Source organism: Prunus mume, linkage group LG2 (genome assembly GCF_029339155.1).
Source record: "Prunus mume cultivar Tortuosa linkage group LG2, ASM2933915v1, whole genome shotgun sequence".
NCBI classification, from domain to species: Eukaryota; Viridiplantae; Streptophyta; class Magnoliopsida; order Rosales; family Rosaceae; genus Prunus; species Prunus mume.
In genome coordinates this window covers 25,508,751-25,531,716 of record NC_142699.1, presented here as the reverse complement: position 1 = coordinate 25,531,716, position 22,966 = coordinate 25,508,751, and the positions used below count along the sequence as shown (strand labels likewise).

The 22,966-nt window shown below is 36.7% G+C and overlaps 3 protein-coding genes across 8 annotated transcripts; 2 read left to right on the top strand and 1 right to left on the bottom strand.

Annotated features, from left to right (window-relative positions):
* The first annotated feature begins 357 nt into the window (after positions 1–357).
* LOC103324310 (beta-amyrin 28-monooxygenase-like) lies at positions 358–3,058 on the top strand. The gene is made up of 4 exons (XM_008226350.3): positions 358–1,014; positions 1,253–1,671; positions 2,210–2,397; positions 2,507–3,058. Exons 1-4 carry the CDS (start codon positions 479–481, stop codon positions 2,810–2,812), a joined length of 1,449 nt encoding a protein of 482 aa, XP_008224572.1. The 5' UTR covers positions 358–478; the 3' UTR covers positions 2,813–3,058.
* A 2,559-nt stretch (positions 3,059–5,617) lies between these two features.
* LOC103324342 (YTH domain-containing protein ECT4-like) lies at positions 5,618–13,367 on the bottom strand. Of its 6 annotated transcripts, none has more exons than XM_016792064.2 (9): positions 13,156–13,367; positions 11,808–11,845; positions 11,537–11,714; positions 11,135–11,211; positions 10,867–11,050; positions 10,634–10,773; positions 8,980–9,516; positions 7,911–8,123; positions 5,618–6,575 (listed from the first exon to the last, which is right to left on the bottom strand). In XM_016792064.2, the coding sequence occupies exons 1-9, from the start codon at positions 13,196–13,198 to the stop codon at positions 6,120–6,122; spliced, it is 1,866 nt and encodes a 621-aa protein (XP_016647550.2). In that variant the 5' UTR covers positions 13,199–13,367; the 3' UTR covers positions 5,618–6,119. The 6 variants fall into 6 exon arrangements, with proteins under 6 accessions (XP_016647550.2, XP_088901743.1, XP_088901742.1 ...); XM_089045617.1 differs by having other exon boundaries at positions 8,980–9,501; XM_089045616.1 differs by having other exon boundaries at positions 10,634–10,767.
* A 6,192-nt stretch (positions 13,368–19,559) lies between these two features.
* Positions 19,560–22,956, top strand: PPR40 (pentatricopeptide (PPR) domain protein 40). Its single transcript, XM_008226349.3, has 2 exons — positions 19,560–21,907; positions 22,134–22,956. Exon 1 carries the CDS (start codon positions 19,626–19,628, stop codon positions 21,762–21,764), a length of 2,139 nt encoding a protein of 712 aa, XP_008224571.2. The 5' UTR covers positions 19,560–19,625; the 3' UTR covers positions 21,765–21,907; positions 22,134–22,956.
* Positions 22,957–22,966: the final 10 nt, after the last annotated feature.

Below are 22,966 nucleotides of genomic sequence, written 5' to 3'. Positions count from 1 at the left end.
ACAACAAAGCCTGTAATATTTTACATTGATTCTCCTACTTGTTTTGTGTAAAAAATGAAACAACAAGTTGACATATTAAATTTGTAAAATTTGATTGGACACGCCTTGGATGTGCAATTGGGATTTGGGAATGGACTTGTTGAGACATGAAAAATAAAAACAAATAATAATAATGGCCAGTATGACTTCACTTTCATGCTGCCTAGCTCACCCAAACCAAATTCAACAAAAGTGAGAGCGAGCTTAATTTGACTTTGATATTGCCACCCTCTTCTCCCAAAAGTCACCCAACCCCCCAAAGGGAAAGCCTCCACTCACACATGACAAACAAAGCGCCTATAAAAACGACTCATATCACATCCACTTCCTTCAAACCATTCAAACAGACTCAAAGGCACGTTCCTCACTCATCCCACACAAAACACAAAGCTCCTTTCTCACTCTTCATCAAACACTGATCACAACAGTTTAATTAATCATGGAGCATTTCTATCTCACCCTCCTCTTGGGTTTTGTCTCCTTCATCTCTTTTTCTCTCTTTGCGCTCTTCTACCGCCACAGAGCTCAGTTCACCGGAAACAACCTCCCGCCTGGCAAAGTTGGCTACCCTGTGATTGGTGAGAGCTATGAGTTCTTGGCCTCGGGATGGAAAGGGCACCCTGAGAAGTTCATCTTTGACCGCATGACCAAGTACTCATCTGACGTCTTCAAGACCTCCATCTTCGGCGAGAAGGCTGCCATCTTCTGCGGTGCTGCCTGCAACAAGTTCTTGTTTTCCAATGAAAACAAGCTTGTCACTGCATGGTGGCCTAGCTCTGTCAACAAGGTCTTCCCTTCTTCCCAAGAGACTTCCGCCAAAGAGGAGGCCAAGAAGATGAGAAAGATGCTCCCCAACTTCATGAAGCCTGAGGCTCTCCAACGATACATCGGGATCATGGACACTGTTGCCCAGAGGCACTTTGCTGATGGTTGGGAAAACAGGAAGGAAGTTGAAGTCTTCCCCCTTGCCAAGAAGTGAGTATTTTATTTAACAATATGACATGCATGTTACTTTTTTTTCTTTCTTTATAAATTAGCAATTTAGATCACTGATAGATATTAACCGAGAATATAGATTAATAATGTGATTAAAATCACCAGTCTGATAACATTACATGTCAAGAATGAATGATTATAGTATTAGTAAGTAATAGAGCGGGTCTACATTGATTTTAATTACTGTATGTGTAATTGATGATGTGTGTTTCAACAGCTACACCTTTTGGCTTGCTGCACGGTTGTTTGTTAGCCTTGAGGACGCAACGGAGATAGCAAGGCTAGGAGATCCATTCGCCCTGTTGGCCTCCGGGATCATATCGATGCCTCTGGACTTCCCCGGAACTCCGTTCTACAAAGCCATCAAGGCGTCCAACTTCATCAGAGAGGAGCTGACAAAGATCATCAAGCAGAGGAAGGTTGATCTGGCTGAGGGCAAGGCGTCCCCAACACAAGACATATTGTCACATATGTTGTTGTTGTGCGATGAGCATGGAAGTCACATGAAGGAACACGATATTGCCGATAAGATTTTGGGGTTGTTGATTGGTGGGCATGACACGGCCAGCGCTACCTGCACTTTCATTGTCAAGTATCTTGCTGAGCTTCCTCACATTTACGATGAGGTCTACAAGGGTACGTATCATATATGTCAATCATTTTCTTTCATTAATTTCCAATTACTTCTTTCCATATAGTAATTAAAACTCGAAATAATTTATGATGCTCTTTCTACCAAATCTTAAGGCCTAATGACCTTTGCAGATCTAAGCTTTCATTTTTACTGTGATCAATTAATGAAGTGGGAACTGCTCTCTCTCTCTCTCTCTCTCACACACACACACACACACACTAATAGTCGACCAATAGATATTTCGATGTGAGTCAATTAATTAATCATCTTTGGCCGCCCTGGATAAACATAAACATAAACATAAACCAAACCCATCACCATATATATATATATATATATATATAATATATTATCTTCCTTGTAAGTTGTAGCCTTCCTTCGGTCGGCAAAAGAGATTTTTATATAAATAGTCAAATAAGATCAGCTGCCTACCTGCTTCTCTTGCAATTACATATTTAACCTTTTTCAATTTGGGGGTTTATTTAAATTAATTAATTTTTAACTAACAATGTTATGTAATTAATTTGAAATGATTAACAGAGCAAATGGAGATCCTGAGTTGCAAAGCCCCAGGGGAGTTGTTGAACTGGGATGACCTACAGAAGATGAAATACTCATGGAACGTAGCCCAAGAAGTGCTGAGATTGGCACCACCTCTTCAAGGAGCTTTCAGGGAAGCCTTGGCTGACTTTGTCTTCAATGGTTTCACCATTCCAAAGGGCTGGAAGGTACGCATTCTATCATATCATATTAACTTAATTGTTTGTATTAATAATGTTTAATTGACTTAATTAATGAATGATTAATGACATGAACATGAACATGATGGTTGTGCAGTTATATTGGAGCGCAAACTCAACACACAAGAACGCAGATTACTTCCCGGAACCATTTAAATTCGACCCAACAAGATTCGAAGGAAATGGGCCAGCACCCTACACCTTTGTGCCCTTTGGAGGTGGCCCCAGGATGTGCCCAGGCAAAGAGTATGCCCGCCTGGAAATTCTAGTGTTCATCCACAACTTGGTCAAGAGGTTCAAGTGGGAGAAGATTCTTCCAGATGAGAAGATCGTCGTTGACCCTCTCCCCATGCCGGCCAAGGGCCTCCCCGTCCGCCTTTTTCCTCACAAAAAGTCTGCTTAACTTCACTTGAAAGGGCTGGCTGCCTACCTTCCTTCCTTCCATGTCTATTTAATTATCTAGCTAAGTTGCAGATGTATACATAAAACAATCCAACAAGGCTTTGGTTCTTATTTTTTTGGGATCCTTTTCTTTTTCTTGGTTATTGTTGTATTTGTTCTTCATGTCCACTGTACGTGTTTAATCAGGGCTAAAGCTTGTATAATGGATAAATTAAGAATTAATAATAAACATATTGTTAACAACGCAGCTTCCTAGTGCCTTCTCCATCATGTTCACGATCGATCGGCAAGATATTATATACAATAACTAACTGTTTACAAGTTGTTAAAAGTCATTGCTTTTAGATATCAAAATTCAACAAATGAATAATTTGTACGAAATATAACCATTTTGGAGGTAATTAAAATATGTGTCACCATCATATATGTATATACTACAAGCTGACGGTGGTTGGTACACTCGCATAATTAGGCCAGGTCAGGTCAAAGTGCGCATGCTGCTGCAGCAATACAACATTCAAAAATTGCGTTGCATTTCCATTCCAATAGGAAGATTGACTAATGATCCTTAATTTCTGGCACGACTTGTTTTTCTTTGGAAATCAATATGATGAATTTAAGATGCCCTCTCCAACTTCCAAGTCCTCTTCTTTTTCAGTCTTTTTACCTTGCAATATCCTTCAATCGAAAAACATTTTTGCATAAGACTTCCTGAACCCCGACTCATCTCGAGTCGAGATGCTTCTTTTTTACTAACGCACACATAACAAAGCATCATTAAATTATAGGGAGCCGCTATGAGTCATTTCTCTCTTCTCAGATTTAGGAGCTCCTAAAGGTCTCCCTATTTTAGGAGGTGGATAGGGAGCATGGTTGGAGTTATATTTTTACAATTCATCCCTAAAATTTATCTAAGGATCGAGGTGGTTTAGAAAGTCCATTGTAGATGCTCTAAGTGGTTAGGTTTTACCTTTTTCTTAAATTATGATTTTGGTCCTGTAGTTTATGGGTGAGCTTCTACTTTAGTCCATATAGTTTCAAATTTTTCTTAAATTATGATTTTGGTCCTGTAGTTTATGGGTGAGCTTCTACTTTAGTCCATATAGTTTCAAATTGTTATAATTTAAAGACAATATGGTTTAATTCCATCAATTTATCTTTATGAAATTAGTAATTGAGTGGCACATGTGAGGTGCTTTACACCTCCAAAAAGTTGGATTTATCATCACATATGCCACCCACGAGTCAAGTGCGGCGAAATATAAACCTTTTTACTAACGCCTAAGTAACAAAGCAGCATTAAATTATAGAGAGCCATTATGAGTCTTTTCTCTCTTCTCATATTTAGAAACTCTTAAAGGTCTCCCTATTTTAGGAGGTGGATAGGAGCATGGTTGGAGTTGTATTTTTACAATTTCTCCTTAAAATTTATCTAAGGAGGTGGTTTAGAAACCCCATTGTAGATGCTCTAAGTGGTTAGGTTTTAACTTTTTCTTAAATTATGATTTTGGTCCTGTAGTTTATGGGTGACATATAGTTTCAAACTCCTATAATTTAAAGACAATATGGTTTAATTCCATCAATTTATCTTTATGAAATTAGTAATTGAGTGGCACATGTGAGAGGTGCTTTACACCTCCAAAAAGTTGGATTTATCATCACATATGCCACCCACGAGTCAAGTGCGACGAAATATAAAGCCATTATCCTTGAATTGCAACAAAATATTAAGTCACAATAATCGAAACTACTCAACCAAAGACAAAAATCACAATTTGATCTTTTTGGTTTTAATTCTCAAGTTTTAGGCTAATGCACACCAAAAAAACGAAAAGACAAACATCTTATTTATGTGTTGTAAACCGTTTAGTTTCAAGTTCTCTTTCAAGAATTATTCATACAAAAAAATAATCTAAATCGGTAATTATTTAACCATTTTATTAGCCACATTTTCTTTTCAGTTTTTCAAACAATTTTTAGTTGTTATAGATTTTATATGACCGTAACACTTCGGATCTGGATGATTGCTAGTATAACTTAAAATATAGACGGTTTCAACCATTGAAATACATTATTGAGTAGCCCTAAGAAGAATGTGTGCACTTTTCTTACAATAAGGAACTCTTAACACAGAGAAATTATATATGCATTCACAGCTTAATCGATGAAGACTTGTTTTTAATTTTCTTGTCAAAATTATTAACAGGGAATATTAAGTTGAATCACAATTTTGGAACCTGGAGAGACAATTGAAATGAAACTGGTGGAGTAGGAGTAGAAAGCGGTTGCAATCGTAAATAAATGCACCTCCTTCCTTGGTACGTAGTTGGTTGGTAGAGGCTTAGCTGTAGAGAGAGAGAGAGAGAGAGCACCAGAGACACATGTCATTGCTCCCCTTGAGCAGGAAACCCGAGCTTCCCGTTTGCTTTCCTTTTTCTGACGATGCTGATGCTGATGATGATGAACAAGAGTGAGCAAGTGATCGATCATCGGTGGATCATTCTGGGCATTACCTACATTGGCGGCAGCCGTTAAAGATGTCGTTCAAATCGATCACAAATAGTCATCTTGATTCTTGCCACGTGGCTAGTAGAAAAAACTTGTTGGTTGGTTGTGGTTTTATGATCGACTAAGACAATCTTTAAATGCATTAATTGCTTACCTGTTTAGATTAGCTTGCAATTCTGGTATTAATTCCTGGAACACACTCCTTTTTTTTAATTTTTTGCAGCCTAACTATTTATACATAATCTAAATTTAATCATATAAACAGAGATGAGAGAGATTAAAAAGGGGAGAGAAAATCTTGTGTAATATTGCATTTTTCTTGATTTCCTTATTGATCTACCTCCCAAATGGGTAACATCACAAATTCTTCTATTACCCAGCCGCCAATAGAAAACCAGTAAACAACTCTAAAATTACAACTACTAAGGCATCAGACATAGTATACAGACACCCCACCACAACCTGCATTCATCCAACTACTTCCACATCGCCAAAAACCATCTACCCTGAAGCAAAACAATGAAAAAGAAAAAACAGAAAGAAAAAAAAAAACTTCAATACAAAATGGGTGTCACCAAACAGCCTTCCTGCCCAGCATGCCTGGAGTAGCACCACCTAATGACTCTCAACGATTTACCATGAAAAAAAAATACAAAAGAAAAGGGAAAATTACGGAGTCAGCTTGGAGGCCTGACTGCTCGAGATGACCAAATTACCACCTCAAACTTCGTCAGTCAGTGAGCAATTCATAAAATCACAATGGTACAGTAGAGTGCTGTCACCACATGCATCTAAAATGCCTAGGCACTTCCAGTTGATACAACTGTTGCCGCCTTCTTGTCAACAGACTCGCTGTGGTGTCCACCACTTCTTTCAGATTGTCCTACTATTTCTTTATCACCCTTTTCCAACTGCAATACTTGAGATAAGCTATCGGATATTTGGTCTACAGAATCATGTTCAAATATAGCTGAAGCATCTGTTTTTGAGCTAATGTTAAGCTCAGTTCCTGAGACTTCTTCACTACTATTTCCTTTCAACTTCAGGGCTTCATCAAAACTATTAGAGATTTCCTTAACAGAATCAACAGCAAGTGAATCAGAACCATCTGTAGTCGAACAAGCTTGTTGTCTAACTTTCCTTTCCTTCAAGGATTTTTCCCGCTCATCATAAAATTCAAAATCATCTATAATAGATGTCCGTGCATCATAATCGCTGAAAATTTTCAACAGCTCAATACCCTGTTTCAGATTCACCTAACAATATTTCACCATCAAGAAAGAAAATGTCAGGCAGATGTAAACTCTAAATCAGCAGACAAGCCAAATGTAGACAAGGAGGTAAAAGGAAACAGATTGAATGCATTATGTAAGAAATGTGTACTATAAAAAAAAAAATTGTGACTGATGTCAGGACTGAGATTATCGTTTCAATCACTTCATACTAGATAAACCTTAGACTAGGCAAAAACCCAGAACTTCCAGCCTACCTACAAAAAGAAACACTTTGGAAAGCCATTTTTTAAAATGAAGATGCATAAATTAAGAGTGCTCATTACCACTAGATAAGCCTTTCCAACTCCACTTCAAACTTGGCGTGTTTATTCTTTAGCCGAGTTACATGCATTGATATGTGTAAAATGATTTTTTTTAACCACTCTAGTTAATTCTGAATTTGTGAAAGATACTTCTTTTTCATTTCTAGGTTTTGGGGTTTGAACCTAAATTATAACTCTGTTTTTATCTAGTCAGATGGTTTAGGTTGACAATCCTCAACTGGGTATGCACCCAGGTGCATACCCAACATGATACACCCCACTTGAAGGGGGATTGGGAGGACAGGGTAGCTCCTAAAATAATGCTATCATGAAAAGCATGAAATTTTCCAGCAAAAGGCCATATATAATGCATGATAATGCCTGCAATACATCATACTTTCAGAATGACCTGCACATATGAGACCGTAAACAAATTTTGATTTGGTCAAACATCACGCAGCAAGGGTTGTGTTGCATAAGAGCAATCTTTTTTTTTCTGGAAACAAGATCAAACTTTTTGTGACGACAAACCATGACACCGAAACAATGGTAAATTGACTATCATAAATGACTTATAATCCTGACATTATTCAAACATGTGACTTTGAATTCTACAAAAAATGCATGCAAAATTTTTTTACAAAAAAGAAAATAATCCTACTAGCTTACCAAATCACCCACCCACAACTGAAATCTTCATTAGTTAGTATGCATGACATAATCCTACTAGCATACTACATCTTCAATATATTGTGTTTTCACACTAAAAGTGAAATTTTAAAAACCCATATATTCACAACTGTGAAACTTTGAAAGCCCAAGGCAATCAATCAAGCCTATCAAATATTAATATATGATCATCTGAAATTTCATTGAGTAAACAAATTCCAATATAATGAAAAACATCAACCAAGAAATGGCTTTCTCTAGGGTCGAAGTGGAAACAGAAACCATATAATAAATGTCAAGGTATTAAAACCAAATCTAAGTTCTAAACAAAAATAGAGTTTTTGTTTCTAAATGAAAGTCAAAGAGATGGAGAGAGATATACTACCTCCTGACAATCTCGGCTGTGAGTGACAGGCTTATTATCATTATTTTCAAGTAGAATGTGACGAAACCGAATGTTAGGAACATCCTTAATAATATGCCACTGAACGGGAAATTGCCCACTCCACCTATCTTGCTGCCAGTAATCAGCATCCTTCTCAAAATCTACAGATCCAACCATTTCGGCTACCCCGCAAAACTGTCCACTAGCATTAACCTGTTGTAACCAACAAACTCTAAGAGGACTGACATAACTAAAGGGCGAATATAAAATAGTTTAAGCACAGGCAACAAGTTACTTGTAAGTACCTATAGTTTCAAAAAAAAAGAACATAAGGCCTCTTTCGTTAGGGAGGACTAGACTAGACTAGCAAAATGCCTACACTTTATGTGCGCAATCAACGCATAATATGAACATTGTTGTCTAACTTGGAGTATGAAGGAGGACTATTCATAAGAGGTTGATGACTAAAACTTATCCCTCATAATCCCACCATTTTCAAGGGGATTAGGGGGGACAAGTTTTAGTCATCAACCTCTTATAGATAGTCCCCATTCTTCCTCCAAGTTAGGCAACATATCAATATTATGCCTTGAATGCACATGAAATATAGGCATTTTGCAAGTCTAGTCTAGCCCTTCCTATCAAACAAGCCCTAAAAGTCAGCTTATTTCTTGGGCTGGCATGAAAACTCCTACTGTTTCAACGGGAAGAGATGGGAACAGAGATTTACAGAACTAATTCCATAAGGACTAGTACAACACAGAGACCATGAATCCATACAGTTATTAGGTCCAAAGAATGAAATATAAAAGAAACTGCGGTCATCTCCATGAATCTCAAAGAGAGAAGCACTAATATGCTTGCCACATCAAACATTTTTTTTATCACCAGGCTCTAAATGGGGATCAATACCCAATTAGTATCTTTCTACCTTATACTTTGTGGTGCTGATATCAATTATGTACCAACACAAAACCCCCCCACCCACCAAAAAAAAAAATTAAACTTTCAACAAGGACACCTCGGGCCAGTTGCTCAAACAATTAGGAAATTAACAAAAGGAGCATACCGAAAAGAATAAGAAGACCGGGCAGCTGCCTTTTATCCTCTGTGCCTCATGATAAGCAGCATCAAGTTTCTTGTTTCCATGGGGCGTGCTGGCCCAAACACTGTATTTAATACTTTTATGAACATTGTCCTCACTGAAAGACTTAATGATAAAGAACTTTGCATCCTCGTAATCCGTGATAAAATCCAGCCGGTTAAATGAATCAAGGTTAATTCCGGAAGCAGATAGTCCCATTTTCTTAGCACTAAATGAACTCTGGTCGGAAGCATTCTTTCCCTTCAGCTTTGAAGCCCTTGGTCCTCGATTACGGTCATTGAAGCCATCATGTGAACTATTGAAAACACAAATTGAGTCCCAGTCCCTCTCTCTTCTTCTGCTCTTGTCAACAGTTAGTCGGTTCCGGTCATTACCAAATGAATAAGAAAGAGAAGCATCACCAAAGTTAGAGCTTTGATAAGAACTACCATGAGGATAGCGTCCAGTATATGAACTTGACATCAATCCAAATCCCTGCGCTGGCCCCTGTTGATGAGAAATCTGAAATTAAATCAGTCATCTATTAGTCATCCCCATAAATAAAACACGACCAGCTGGCATAGCTAAGATACGGTTTAGAAAAAAAAATCTGTACATGATAGAGGGAATGCATAAACATTAGCATAAATATAAATGATCAACAGAGTCCACACATTTGATTTTAATTGTAAAACCCAAATTGAGATCATTTAGAGCAAAAGGTTATGAGCCTTAAGAATGAATCTTCAAGTATGGTTAGAATTTCAACTATTCAAGAAAAGTTTACCCATGGATGGGCAGCATATGGTCTTATCTTACAAGCAGCATGAGTGTAGTAAGTTTATATTTACTAAGGAAACATCGGTCACCTAAATCTTGTATGGCAAGGCCCTTTCAAGAACAAGAAACATGATATGTTTTATTTGCCTATCAATTTAAAGGCCCAGAAAAAGAAAATAGCAAGAACTGATTTGATTTGTTTGGTGTCTTATGTAACTAATTTAAAGCTACCAAACCCCTAAAAGTTTGAATCACATCCCTTGTGATATTTCAAATGAAGAAAATAATATTAGGTGAAAAAAAAAACATTTATTATAAAAAGTTTCACAAGAAAAAAATAAAATATTGGCCAGGGTTTCTACTCAAAAACCAGGAAAACAACCACACATCATTACAATGAACCTGTGACTCGTTATCTATTTTTCTTACCACAACACCCATTTCTTTTTCAACCTCTCTCCCACATTTCTATCTATGAAGCGCCCACAGGATACCTGGGGATAAAAATAACTACAAACACCCACACCCCAAAAGAAAAGGAAAAAAAGTGCATATAGCATTAATGCCATTATCTCTGAAATCTTGAATGATGCCAAGAACACATGGGTTGTGTGGCAATAACAGTGGAGAGAACAATAGTAATTGCATGGGGAATGATAACTATAATATATATCATAAAAAAAATAAAAAATAAAAAATAAACATGCCTCCTATGCTGGAACTACATAATTATGCCCAAAGTTGTGTTCATTAGTTAAGTTTGAACAAAAATATACTACTAACGGTGTATCAATTCTTCCGGTCTAGAAACATCTCTTTACCATGGAATGAAAATAGTGAATATTAAATAAAAACAAACCTGCCCAACACTGTGTTCATATGACCCAAGAATGCCCATTGGTGGAGGATAAATTGCTGGAGATGCTAAGGCACTAGAACCAAGATGTCCAGACAGATCTCCTCCGCTAAATGATCTAAAATTTACGAAGTAACCTGATCCTGGCCCAAAGGCCATGTTGTCAGTGCTATTACTTTCTGATGTCATCAGCTCAGTTGGTGAAACTGGAATAGCTGAAGAAATATGAGACATACTTGGAGGAGATGGCTGAGGGTAATAAGATGGAGAGAAAGGGACCTGTTGCGTGGAGTAAAGTTGGCCATCTACCATTACAGAAGGCAAAGGTGTAGCGACTGGTGAATATTGTCCATATGCAATTTCAGGATTGAAGCCATAACCAGAGTGAAACAGAAGAGATGGATTATCGTTGTAAATGACCTAAAAATTCAAGAGAAAGAAAACAAAAATAAGTTTGACTCAAAAGGAAATCTGAAGAATTTCACTAGTGAAGATTATACTCACTGGTGATACAACATGCATTCCATCGGCATTAAGATACTGAGAATATCCATCCCAAGTACCAGTGTTACTGCCATAACCTGAAACCAGTCCAAACTTTAAAATAAGATCCCCTATGATTTTTATTATATACAATGTGAAGAGTAGCTGAACATTGTTATCATCATCAATATCTTGTCACACTGAATTTTATGTGTCAACATCAAACATAGTTCACGAAATTCCAAAAAAAAAAAATTGTTATGCATGGAAAATGGTCAATTTGCAATGGGTTAAATTGCAAGGGAAACGCTAGAACAATGAGATTTTACAGGAATCAGACTGACTTCTAACATCAACCACCACTATTTAGACCTTCATAATCCTCCTAAACCAATGACAGCAGAAAAGGGTCAACAAACTAACCGCCATATGAAATGCTCTGTTCTTGAGATGCATACAAATTAAGCGGATGGGGGTTGCTACGTTCTCCACCAACATCTGAAGACTTGGGTTGTTCTGTAGCATCACTTGAAGGCCCTGTGATGACTGCAGCAGGAGAAGGATTCACTGAAACTATTCTTTCATCTTCGGAAGAAACTGGCTGAAAATAAATTACAAAATTAATGAAACACAGTTACCAAAGCCTTCAAAAGTAAACAGAGACAACAGTCTTAACGAATACACGACCAAGTACCTGGTCTTTCACCATATCTGACTTAACAGGTCTCTCTCCTGCATCCAGAATTGATATTTAGTATCTCAGACGAACAACATATGCAGAGATGTTGGAGAAAGTTGGAGAAAATTGGAAACAGCAGGTATATACCACAGAAACAAAAATTATAATTTAACAAAAAGGTCTACCCCTGCGCACATCCAACATTCCACCCTCACAGAGGATGGAAGCGCAATCACACAGATTGCAGATTGTTCAAACCCATGGGCAACTTACCCCTACCAAACCAGCTTGTCAGGAAAGGGTACTAGAGATTTCAGATACCAGTTATTCAAGGTCTTCAACTTTCTCAATGTGGGATATTTGGATTTTAGTATGCCAACATGCTTCCAGAGATTGACATCCTCTTTTAGGGAACTTCACTCCCCAATGGGTCATTGGTTGCCCCTAACCTCTCTTAGGCAACTCCACTCACCAATGGTACCACTCCTTTCTTTTAGATAGCTTCACTCCTCCAACTGTAACACTAACCTCTCTCAAGTACCTCTACTCACCAATGCTAACTCTCTCCTTAGTCAAGTAGCTGTACTCGCTCATCAATCCAAAAGTATACAAGAGCAAGCAATATTTACATCTTAGCAATATTGATAGCAATATTGATCGAGTGCAAAAAAACTCATGCCAAGAGGAAGGAGCTGAAGATCTGAACATGTGTCATGTTTTCAAATCAAACACATAATACACCAACTGTTGACAATGAAGAGGGCTTTCTATTTCAGTCAGTTGCTTGCAGCGTTCTTTAAAACCATAACTCATACAAAAGCAGTTGCATTATTAAACTGAAAAAAAAAATTCTTTAGGGGGGCCAAAGCATATTTCTTCATAAATGAATTTCAGGCACCCATATAATGGAGAACAATGGTGGGTCACCAATTTCATTACAGAAGGAGATTCCAGTGACTTGTGTTCCTAATAATCCGCTCTTGGCCATTTGGCACAATAACAGTACCCAGAAACACAAAACCATATTTTAGGGTTTGGGGAATCAAGATTCAACTAAACCACAGGGAAACCCCAAGAGCGTGACCAGAAACATAATGCATTCGGCACTAAGTGCTTTAAGCTACATGTGGCAATGACCCAATAAAGAATTCTCATCAAATTAAAGAAAAACACAATCTGGGAATTACCAAAAATTCACATAAATGCTAGGAATAAAACAGCAACCCACAAATTCTTATTGCAAAACAAAAAAAACGAAGAGAAAAAAAAAGATGGATTTTGCACAGGCACACACATAAAAATTTAAATTTAAAAAAAACAGCACAATATTAGCACATATTTCTCCCCAAAAACAAACAGATACCAGTGGAGACGATGCGATCTTGGTCGTCCTGATGCTTGTCCATATATGAAAGATCTATGCGAAGCAACAACGAGGAAAAGTTTCGAAAAATTTAAAATCAAAGGAAGAATTTAAAACGAAAGTAAGAATGAGAAGAGGTTTGGGGGGAGAGGGGGGTTTTGGTGTTTTGAAAGAGGGAAAAAAATAGAGGGTTTTAGGTTTCATGTAAGGACGATTCCATTGGGAAGTACATATGTATATATGTAATTAATTAATAAATTGTATTAATTTGGATTTCGATTAAGGCGCTTTCCTTTTAAATTTTGGGAAATGATATGATAGGTTTAGGGGCTACGTTTGGTTTATCAAATTACGGACTAATTGCGATATACATCCTCAAGTTTTCAGATAATTTCAATTAGGTACATTGTGTGTTTAAAAAGTTGCAGTATCGATACTATCGAACACAAATTAGGTTTCAGTTTCAAAAGTGGGGCTCCATCTCCATGTAAAAATTATCAAAATTAATGGTCAAGTTAACTTTGCTGCATTGCCCCAAATATAAATTATCTAAATACTATACGATTTTTCAAAGTAATTTGCTTTTATATTTCTCACAAAGACAAAAATTTGGCATTGTCACTATGCAACAGCTAAACAACCGTGTGACGAATAGGGTAAATTTTACTTTACTATTCGAAAGTTTCCCGAAATTCAGACTTTGCTATACAAAGCTTTTTTCATCTCAGTCTCATGCATATACTCGATTTTACTATCACTTTCATATCTCTGTTAGTTTCCCTCTCAAGTTTTCCATTAACGTGACATTCATAGTTCTGTGTTGACCACTGAATTTGCACCAATTGGACCAAGAAACAATTAAAAATTCGTATTATTTGTTATGAACGAATAAATTAATAAAGTTAAAATTTTAAAATAAAATGTACAAAAAATAACATTAGAAAAAGTAACAAAAACTAAAACTAAAAACAAGAACATTCAAACCAAGCCCAGAAAACTCTAACCCCATCCATCTTCCCCAACCACATTTGGATTAGGAGGACGAAAAATGCGAAATCTATGGCACAACAACGGCTTGGCCATAATAGCATAATTTGGACTAGGATACTAAAGGTAGCACTGATCAATCAAAGTTGGAATTTCCCTATGAATTTGAATTGGAATCCCAATATCCATCATCGTCAACTCGTCATCGTCATCGCTACTACCCATCGGAGATCCTCACATTCGCATGGCCACTACTCATTGGAAGTCCTCACACTTGCATCCATGTACGTGGCCATGGTTCACACATGCCCCGCCTTATCTCTAGCCCTCGGTTACGGTGAAAAACCCAGAAATTCTTCGGCGTCGAGTCTTGAAAGTTGGCGAAGCTACGATTCTAATCTTGGAGGAGAATGATAGAGGAAAGAGAAATAAGTGTTTTGGTGGTAAAGTGGTTATTAGTGGTGGTTAGAGTTGGCTGGTCTGGGCTCTGAAATTTTTGGCAACTGCTATAGTTTTGGGGCTTGATTTTCGCCAATTGAGGGGTGCAGTTTTTAGAGAAGGAAGAGAGGAACGATTTGAGGGTTGTGACGTTAGTGGCCGTGATAGGACGACGAAGATTGTAGGCTTGGAAAACTCGAAGGCATTGGGTGTGCAACAGTTTCTTCTCATTGTTTTCACGTGATACATGACATGACACTGAGAGAAGTGTTCTTGTTTTTGTTTTTAGTTTTGTGTGTGTTACTTTTTATAATTTTATTTTTATACATTTGATTTTAAAATTTTAACTTTATTAATTTTAATTATTTATAAAATAATACAAATACAAAATTTTAATTGTTTAGTGGTCCATGTGGCACAAATTCAGTGGGTCAACGTGGACCTATGAATGCCACGTCATCATTTAATAGAAAACTTGACAATCAAACTAGCAAAGGTATGAAAGTGGTAGTAAAATTGAAGTTTAGGCATGAGACAAACGAAAAGTACTTCATGCAGCAAAGTTTGAATTTCGGGAAACTTCCGAGTAGTAAAATGAAATTTACCCAAAACAATAACTTTTTCATCACAAAAATGGTCCATTATGTTCGCAAAATTATAACCTTTTGTCTTTTTTTTTTTTTTTTTTTGGGTGACATGGTTGTCCTTAAGGTTACTCTATGTCTATGTTGCATGGATACGTTGATACGATACGATTCACCGATAGAGTGAAATTTCAGAAATTAGGATATGGGTACAACACTAATATGGTGATTAAAGTATCATATATTTAAAAATTAATATTGCATCCATCATAAGTTGAAAACATAAAACTAAACACAAAATACAAGTCTCCATAAACAAAACACAAGTCTTCATGAGATTGTTCAAATCATAAATAATACTAAAGGAAGCAACACAAAACAAATTAAAACATTGAGAAGCCATTTTCCAAATCTCTAACTTTCATTCATCATTGTCATCATAGGTAAATATGATAGCTTCTTATTCCTTCTTCCTATTTCTTCTTATTTTCTGGTTATTCTCTCCCAAATGAAATGAAGACCTAACTTCTATCAAGAATGAGAGGTTGGGCCTTTAAAATTAACATTATCGGAAAATAGTAGGAGTATCGGCATATCCGATACGAGTATCGACATATCTAAAACGAGTATCGAAGTATCGATAAGAGTATCAGTGCAACATAACTCCATGTACATCAATTTAGTCATAACGTTAGTCTGCGTTAAGTTTTTTTGTTGAATTGCTGACGTAACACATATGTGGAGCCCACACATCCAATGATATAAAGACATCATGTGACTTTAAATAAAAATGTTAATTTATTTAGAACTTAAAAACTATAAAAATGTTTAAAAATTTGAAAATCATTTTTTAAAGTAAAAAACCAGAAGGAGAGGGAAGAGAAAGAAAGGTAGATAGTGGGTCGGTGTGATGACCTAGGTTTTACGAGCTATGGGACATGACTACTACTATATTTCTTGTGCATTCTATTTGCCTAATTGTCGTTTGAATGTGTTATATGCTAAGTTTCATTGAGTTTTTATTTCAGTTTTACAATTCTATGATTTAAGTGTTTGCTTATAAGCATATTTTAATATGGTCAAAAGCCAACTCCAATTACCTATGTGTTTTAGTTCTGAAATGCTCAAAATTTATATGAAAACTCCATCATTATCACCTACTTGGATAGGTGTCATGTTTATTAATCAAGCAACTCATGGTAAGACATATTGCATATGAGGAAATCTCTCGAATGACCTAATACAGGTTACTTGGTGAGTACGAGTTCGTACTTATTATACTAATATGTATTGTTAGTCCCCTAATGCCTGAATTTATGTTGGTATGGTTGCATAGCAGTGGCCTTTTGGAATGTGGGTGACTAATATGCATACTCCTTTTCTTGGTCCTATGTGTTGATCATATTTGACAAGAAACTTATTTTAAGAACTTGTAACTTAATTATCTTTCGTGGTGCATAGTTATGTGCTATCCATTGGTCCATGATATATTAATGGGAAACATAATATGATTGATAACTATATAATATGTGGACCCAATATCTACTATATGGTGGGTTCTTAGTATTGGGCTTGAATTGTTCCTATTTGTGTTGGTATTAAGTTTTTCCTTAATGGTGGGAAACCTAATTGACACAATAAATAAGTAGGGCCCCCTCACTAGCAGCCGCACTATTTAAGTTATCCCATTGCAGTGGTGCATACTAAGGCCTAGTTTGGATTGTTATCACTTTTAAAAAAAGTTGTTTCACTGTGCTTTAAAAATAATTAGTAAAGTAAAGCAGACTATGTTTGGTAAACACTATTTTTAAAATGCTGTTAGTAAAAAAGCAGTGTTAAAACCGTTTGGTAAATTTTAATATAAAATTGTTGTAACTGTGAATAATGACTAAAATAGACATGATATTAAAAGTGTTATGCACTAATCATGTGGTGGTAGTGGTAGTGATGAAGTGGAGTTGGTGGTGATGAAGGCGGAGTTGGTGGTTGTGATGGTGAGGATGGCGGTTGTGGAGGTAGCGGTGGTGGTGGTTAAGTGGCAACATGGTGGTGGTGGTGGTGGTCGAGGTGGTGATAGTGGTGGTGGTGGGTGATGGTGGTGGAGGATAAGGTGGAGGTGGAGGAGGTGATGAAGGAGATGATGGTGGAGGTGGTGGTGGTGGTGGTGGTGGTGGAGGATGTGGAGGAGGAGGATGTGGTGGTTGTGGTGGCGGATAGTGGTTGTGGAGGTAGTGAATATGGTGGTCAAGTGGTGGAGTTGGATGTGTCATTTTCTAAAATGAAATGATATTTTGGAGGTGCTTTTAAAATAATCTCGTGATTTCATACCGCTTCATTTGGTATGGGGAGATATTTACCGTATCGTACCAATATAATATAGTATGGTAGCGGTATCAAGATTTTGGGAATAGTAAAATTTTATGTTTTTGTCATTTATGTTTGGATTGTGTTTGTATTTTTGTAAGCCATAAGGCATAATTTTAACTATTTTGGTTTGTAAGCCATAAGACATGAGTTTTAACCATTTGGGTTTGATAAATTTGTTGGTGGATAAATATTGATTTGGTTGATTTGGATATTGAATATGTTGATGAGGATTTGGATATTGAATATGTTGAATCTTTGAATTTGTAACTTAGGCATCACTTATTTTGGTGTTGCATCACTTATTGAATTGTTCCTTTTTTAATTGTCATGGCAAACCATAATCTCATACCGTACCATACCGATTTAAATTTACGGTATCGGTAGCGATATGGGCTCTATTTACCATACCAAACACCTTAAACTGCTTAACTTTAAAGTTAAGCATATTTTTGGCCAAAAAAAGCAATCTCAAACGGGGCCTAAATAATGCGGAAAACCATACTTCTGCTTATGGTTTATTTAGGATGTCTGCTGCTTCATAGGTTAGTATTTTATGTTGTTTATATATATATATATATATATATATATGTTTATTGGGACTTACACCATTACCATCCCCATTAATTTTTTTTCTTTCCCTATTTCCATCTTCATATCCGTGTAATATTGAAATTGGGGATTCCTCATCCCTACCTTCATTGAAAAAGGAGTTCCCTTGCCTCTCCTCGTTACAACAATACTAATAATAAAAAATGCATGAGCAAGAAAAAAAATTGGAACTATTGGATTAGAGCAACAAACAAAACAAAAGTTTTGTCTTTTACTTATATTATTTTATATGTATTATTTGATGTAACATATTATAAAATATGTATTATTTGATGTAACATATTATAAAATTTGTGGAATATAAAATTTATTGGGAGCCATGAGACACAACTAAAAGACACTTAACAATATTTTCATATGTGGAATATAAATAATATATATGTATGTATTTACCAAACTGGACGGGTTTGAGTTGATGATTAGAATACCATCCCCGCCCTACTATGAACATCTTACGTGAAAATTTCTTTGAATCCATCCCCGAACTCAATTTTTATTTTTCATACTCGATCTATTAGTAGCGAAGTTTCGTGAAAACCATATCTCATAGAAAAAATTGCCATGGATATTTTCATTAATTTATTGGGTGGGAAGAAAAAATAATTGGGTACGCATAAAATGTCTCTTTTGAAATTTAAAGGACCGACCAATGATGTCTAGTTTAGTGAAAAAGGCCTTAATTGCAGACTAGTGGTTTTAAGTTCAACCCCAAGTCACTTTATACAACAAATAAGGGTCTTACCCTAATGGGTCAATATGAAGGATAAAAAAAACGGGTGTAGGGACAGATTCTAGGAATTTTGCAGGTATGGTATTTAGGGAGGGGCATGAATGTTATTCTAATCCCCGACTGACCCGAACCCGCCTCGTTTAGAATATATATAATTTATTTTTCATATAAATATATTATTAAGATGTGTGATGATGATGCTACCTCTATAACGAAATTAAATTGATACATCTCTTGTGCTCATAATGCTTTTTTTCTTGTTCAACAAAGTAATTTTTATTGAATTTTTTTCTCGTAAGGGGTCCCCAACAAAGTGGGATGGGGAATTCTCGATTTGAATATTGTGGGTAAGAAGGCGGGATGAGGAAAAATGCTTAACGGGGATGGGGAGAAACACTTATATGAAATTAGGATAACATTATTTTTCTATTTCCAACCAATCACGATATGTCACGTGTGATAACTTTTTCACGTGATAAATTATGATTTTTCAGGTATAGCAAAACAATACTATCACCGTTTTATACAAGTTCTTCTACCAATTGGAACCAAAATCCCTTCGTTTATAATTTAGACTAGCTTGTATTTAAATTTTTTAAAAAAAAAGGCAAAAAAAAGTGATGCGCTAAAAAAGAGTTGGCGGACCATTCTCCCCAGTCTCCAATTATCAATATCAACCAACATACCGAGGTACATGTATAAATACATAAATAAAGTTGCGCTCTTTACTCAACCCTAGTTCTTTAGCAACTTGCATGGTGAGGGACATGAGATGGCTTTCTTCTTTAGCTTCTAGGGCCTCACCTGCACTCAGAAACCTCCCCGAGCAAGCTCATAGAGAATCCTCATCAAAAAACAAACCCAGAAAAGTTCTGAATCAAACACCTTCTGACAACGTTGGAGCTCCTCTTAAAGGTAATTCTCCTAAACCCAACTTTGAGCCTCAAAATCCTAATTTAGTTTCCATTTCAACGAATCCCATTTCAGCTGTTAATCACAAGTTTCGTGTTGATAATAAACGAATTGATCACCTATACATCACTCAAATTCTTTCACGGAATGACTGGTTTTTATTGCTGGACCACGAGTTGAAGGCCAAGAGGATTTTTTTAAATCCCCAGTTTGTTGCTAGTGTCTTGCAAAACCAAGAAAGCCCATTACATTCTTTGAAGTTTTACATATGGGTTTCTAGTACCGACTCGTTATTCGCAAAGAATCAATCAGTTCGTGGTGTTTTAGCCAAGACCTTTTACTGGAAAGGCCCAGTTGTATTGTCTGTTGAATTGCTAAAAGATATTAAGAATTCAGGTTTTAAGGTCAGTGAAGACTTGCTTTGCATATTGATCAGCAGTTGGGGTAGGTTGGGTTTGGCAAAATATTGTGCTGAGGTTTTTGGGCAAATATCTTTTTTGGGTCTTAGTCTTAGCACAAGATTGTACAATGCTGTGATCGATGCTTTAGTCAAGTCCAATTCACTTGACTTGGCTTATCTAAAATTCCAACAGATGCCCGCGGATAACTGCAATCCCGATAGGTTCACTTACAATACCCTCATTCATGGAGTTTGCAAGATTGGTATTGTGGATGAGGCACTTCGCTTGCTCAAACAAATGGAGGGCTTGGGGTATTTGCCTAATGTTTGTACGTATACTATCCTCATAGGTGGGTTTTGTAATTCAAAGAGGGTTGACGAAGCCTTCAGGGTTTTGGAGATAATGAAGGAGAAGAATGTGTCCCCTAATGAAGCTACTATCAGATCATTGGTTCATGGGGTATTTCGTTGCATGGCCCCTAGGAAGGCTTTTGAGTTGTTATTGACTTTTTTTGAAAGGGAGTCTGTATTTTTTAAAGTAGCTTGTGATTCCATACTGTGTTGCCTTTCAAATTATAATATGGCAAAAGAGATTGCTCTGTTTTTGAAGAAATCTGGTGCAAGAGGTTATTTGCCTGACAGTTCGACATTCAACATCATAATGGTTTGTTTGATAAAGGAATTAGCTAATCCTCAGAATGAGGTCCAGGAAATATTTGAAAGTTTTATACAGCGAGGAGTGAAACCAGGATTTAGTACTTATCTTCAATTGATTGAAGCTATGTACAAGGCAGGACAAGGTGATGAGGGGAATCGAATCTTTGATCAAATGATCAAAGAGGGACTTGTGTCAAATGCCTTCTCATACAACATGGTAATTGATTGCTTCTGCAAAGCCAAAATGATGGACAGGGCATCAAAGGCTTTTGGAGATATGCAGCACAAAGGTATTCCTCCTACCCTTGTTACTTTCAATACACTTCTTAATGGATATTGCAAGGTTGGAGAGGTAGGTAAGGCACATGAACTATTGGCATTGCTCTTGGAACATGGGTTTAAGCCAGATACGTTCACTTTTAGTTCAATAATTGATGGTCTTTGTCGGGTGAACCAGATTGATGATGCTTTTGAATGTTTTGCTGAGATGGTTAGGTGGGGGGTCACTCCAAATGCCATCACATACAATATATTGATACGCGCTCTGTGTTTCATTGGAGATATTGCTAGATCGATGAGACTAATGAAAACAATGGAGGCAGATGGAATAAAACCAGATGCTTACTCGTTCAATGCTCTTATTCAATGTCTTTGTAGGATGAACAAGGTTGAGAAAGCAGAGGAACTTTTTCTTGCTATGTTAACACTGGGTTTGAATCCCAACAATTATACATACAGTGCTTTGATCAAGGCATTGTGTGATTCAGGAAAACTTGATGTGGCGAAGGAGATATTTCTCTCTATGGAAGCATATGGTTGTTTTCCTGATTCTTCTATTTGTAATATAATTTTAGATTCACTGGTTCGGAATGCCCATGTAGAAGAGGCCTGTAGTATAATAAAATGTTTTCACAGGAGGAAATAAGTTCCTAATTTGTAGGGTAAGGCTATCGCCAGTCCATGTGTTTTATGCTGCTCTGTTGATATGTTTGCTCAGAAGACATGTCCATCAGTAGCACACGAGGATGATGATTTGCATAATGCATTTTGGAACCAACTGTATCCTGGGTATGTAGCAAGAGACTCCATTTCATCTCCTTTAAATATAGTCGTATTTCTCTTCTTATTTTTGGTGTATGCGCTCTCAATTGTTTCCTTGTCTTCAAGCAGAATTGTGCCCCATATTTATATCAATTTTAAGTTGCATTAATGTATCCTGAAATCATTTCTTTTTTCTTATTTTATATTACTTGAATTTTGACATCATGTGTACTTTGTGTGATTTTTTTACCAGAGAGATGGAAAGTCAGCAAAATTCAGATGTTTTGACTGTTATCCATAGGAGGCGGCGTTAGTACAGTACAGGAGCAAAGACAGATGATGCAGGACAGAGAAATAATAGGAGGGAGGGGAAGAACAAAGATAAAAGAGAGGGTTTAGAAGAATGAGGATTGAGAATTAGAAGAATGAGGGGGCGTAGAGACAAGTAAACAATAGCCTATGTACAAGGCATCACTTGTGGACGTGGCAGTATTGCTGCTAAGTTTTTCTCCTCAACTTCAAACTTTTATCTGCCACCAAGAAAAAGCTTAAAATTGACATAAATTCAAGTTGTGAGAACAGCAGGATGTTTGAGTAAAATTTGCAAAGCTTGCCACAAGTAGTATTTGAAGAGGTTCTTGGCCATTCGGTGAAATGCTATTTATTTCATTGTGTTCCTACCCTAGCAAACCCAGGATGATTGCATGTTTCTTAACCTCTGTTTATTAAACCTCTGTTGTAGGTATGTCAATCAGAATAAAAATAAATATATGCTCCTAAATTATTTCCACTAGTAGTCCTTGAGATGATTTGGCGGCTTAGGGGTCCTTTTGGACCCCCCTGACTTGGCACGCTAGTTGTCTTAAAGAGGTGCTCCTGCATCAAATATGCATCGTCCTTGCATGGGACTTGAACTCGAATCTCCTCCAACTAAGTGAAGGCAACCACTACACCAAAGGCTACTTTGAGATTTGATTTGATCAAAGCTATTAATACAGAGACTGTTGCGTGATTTTAAGTTGTAATTTTCCTGTATTTTGGCATTAAATAAAATACAAATTTGAATTGCCATTTAGCTTGGCCCGA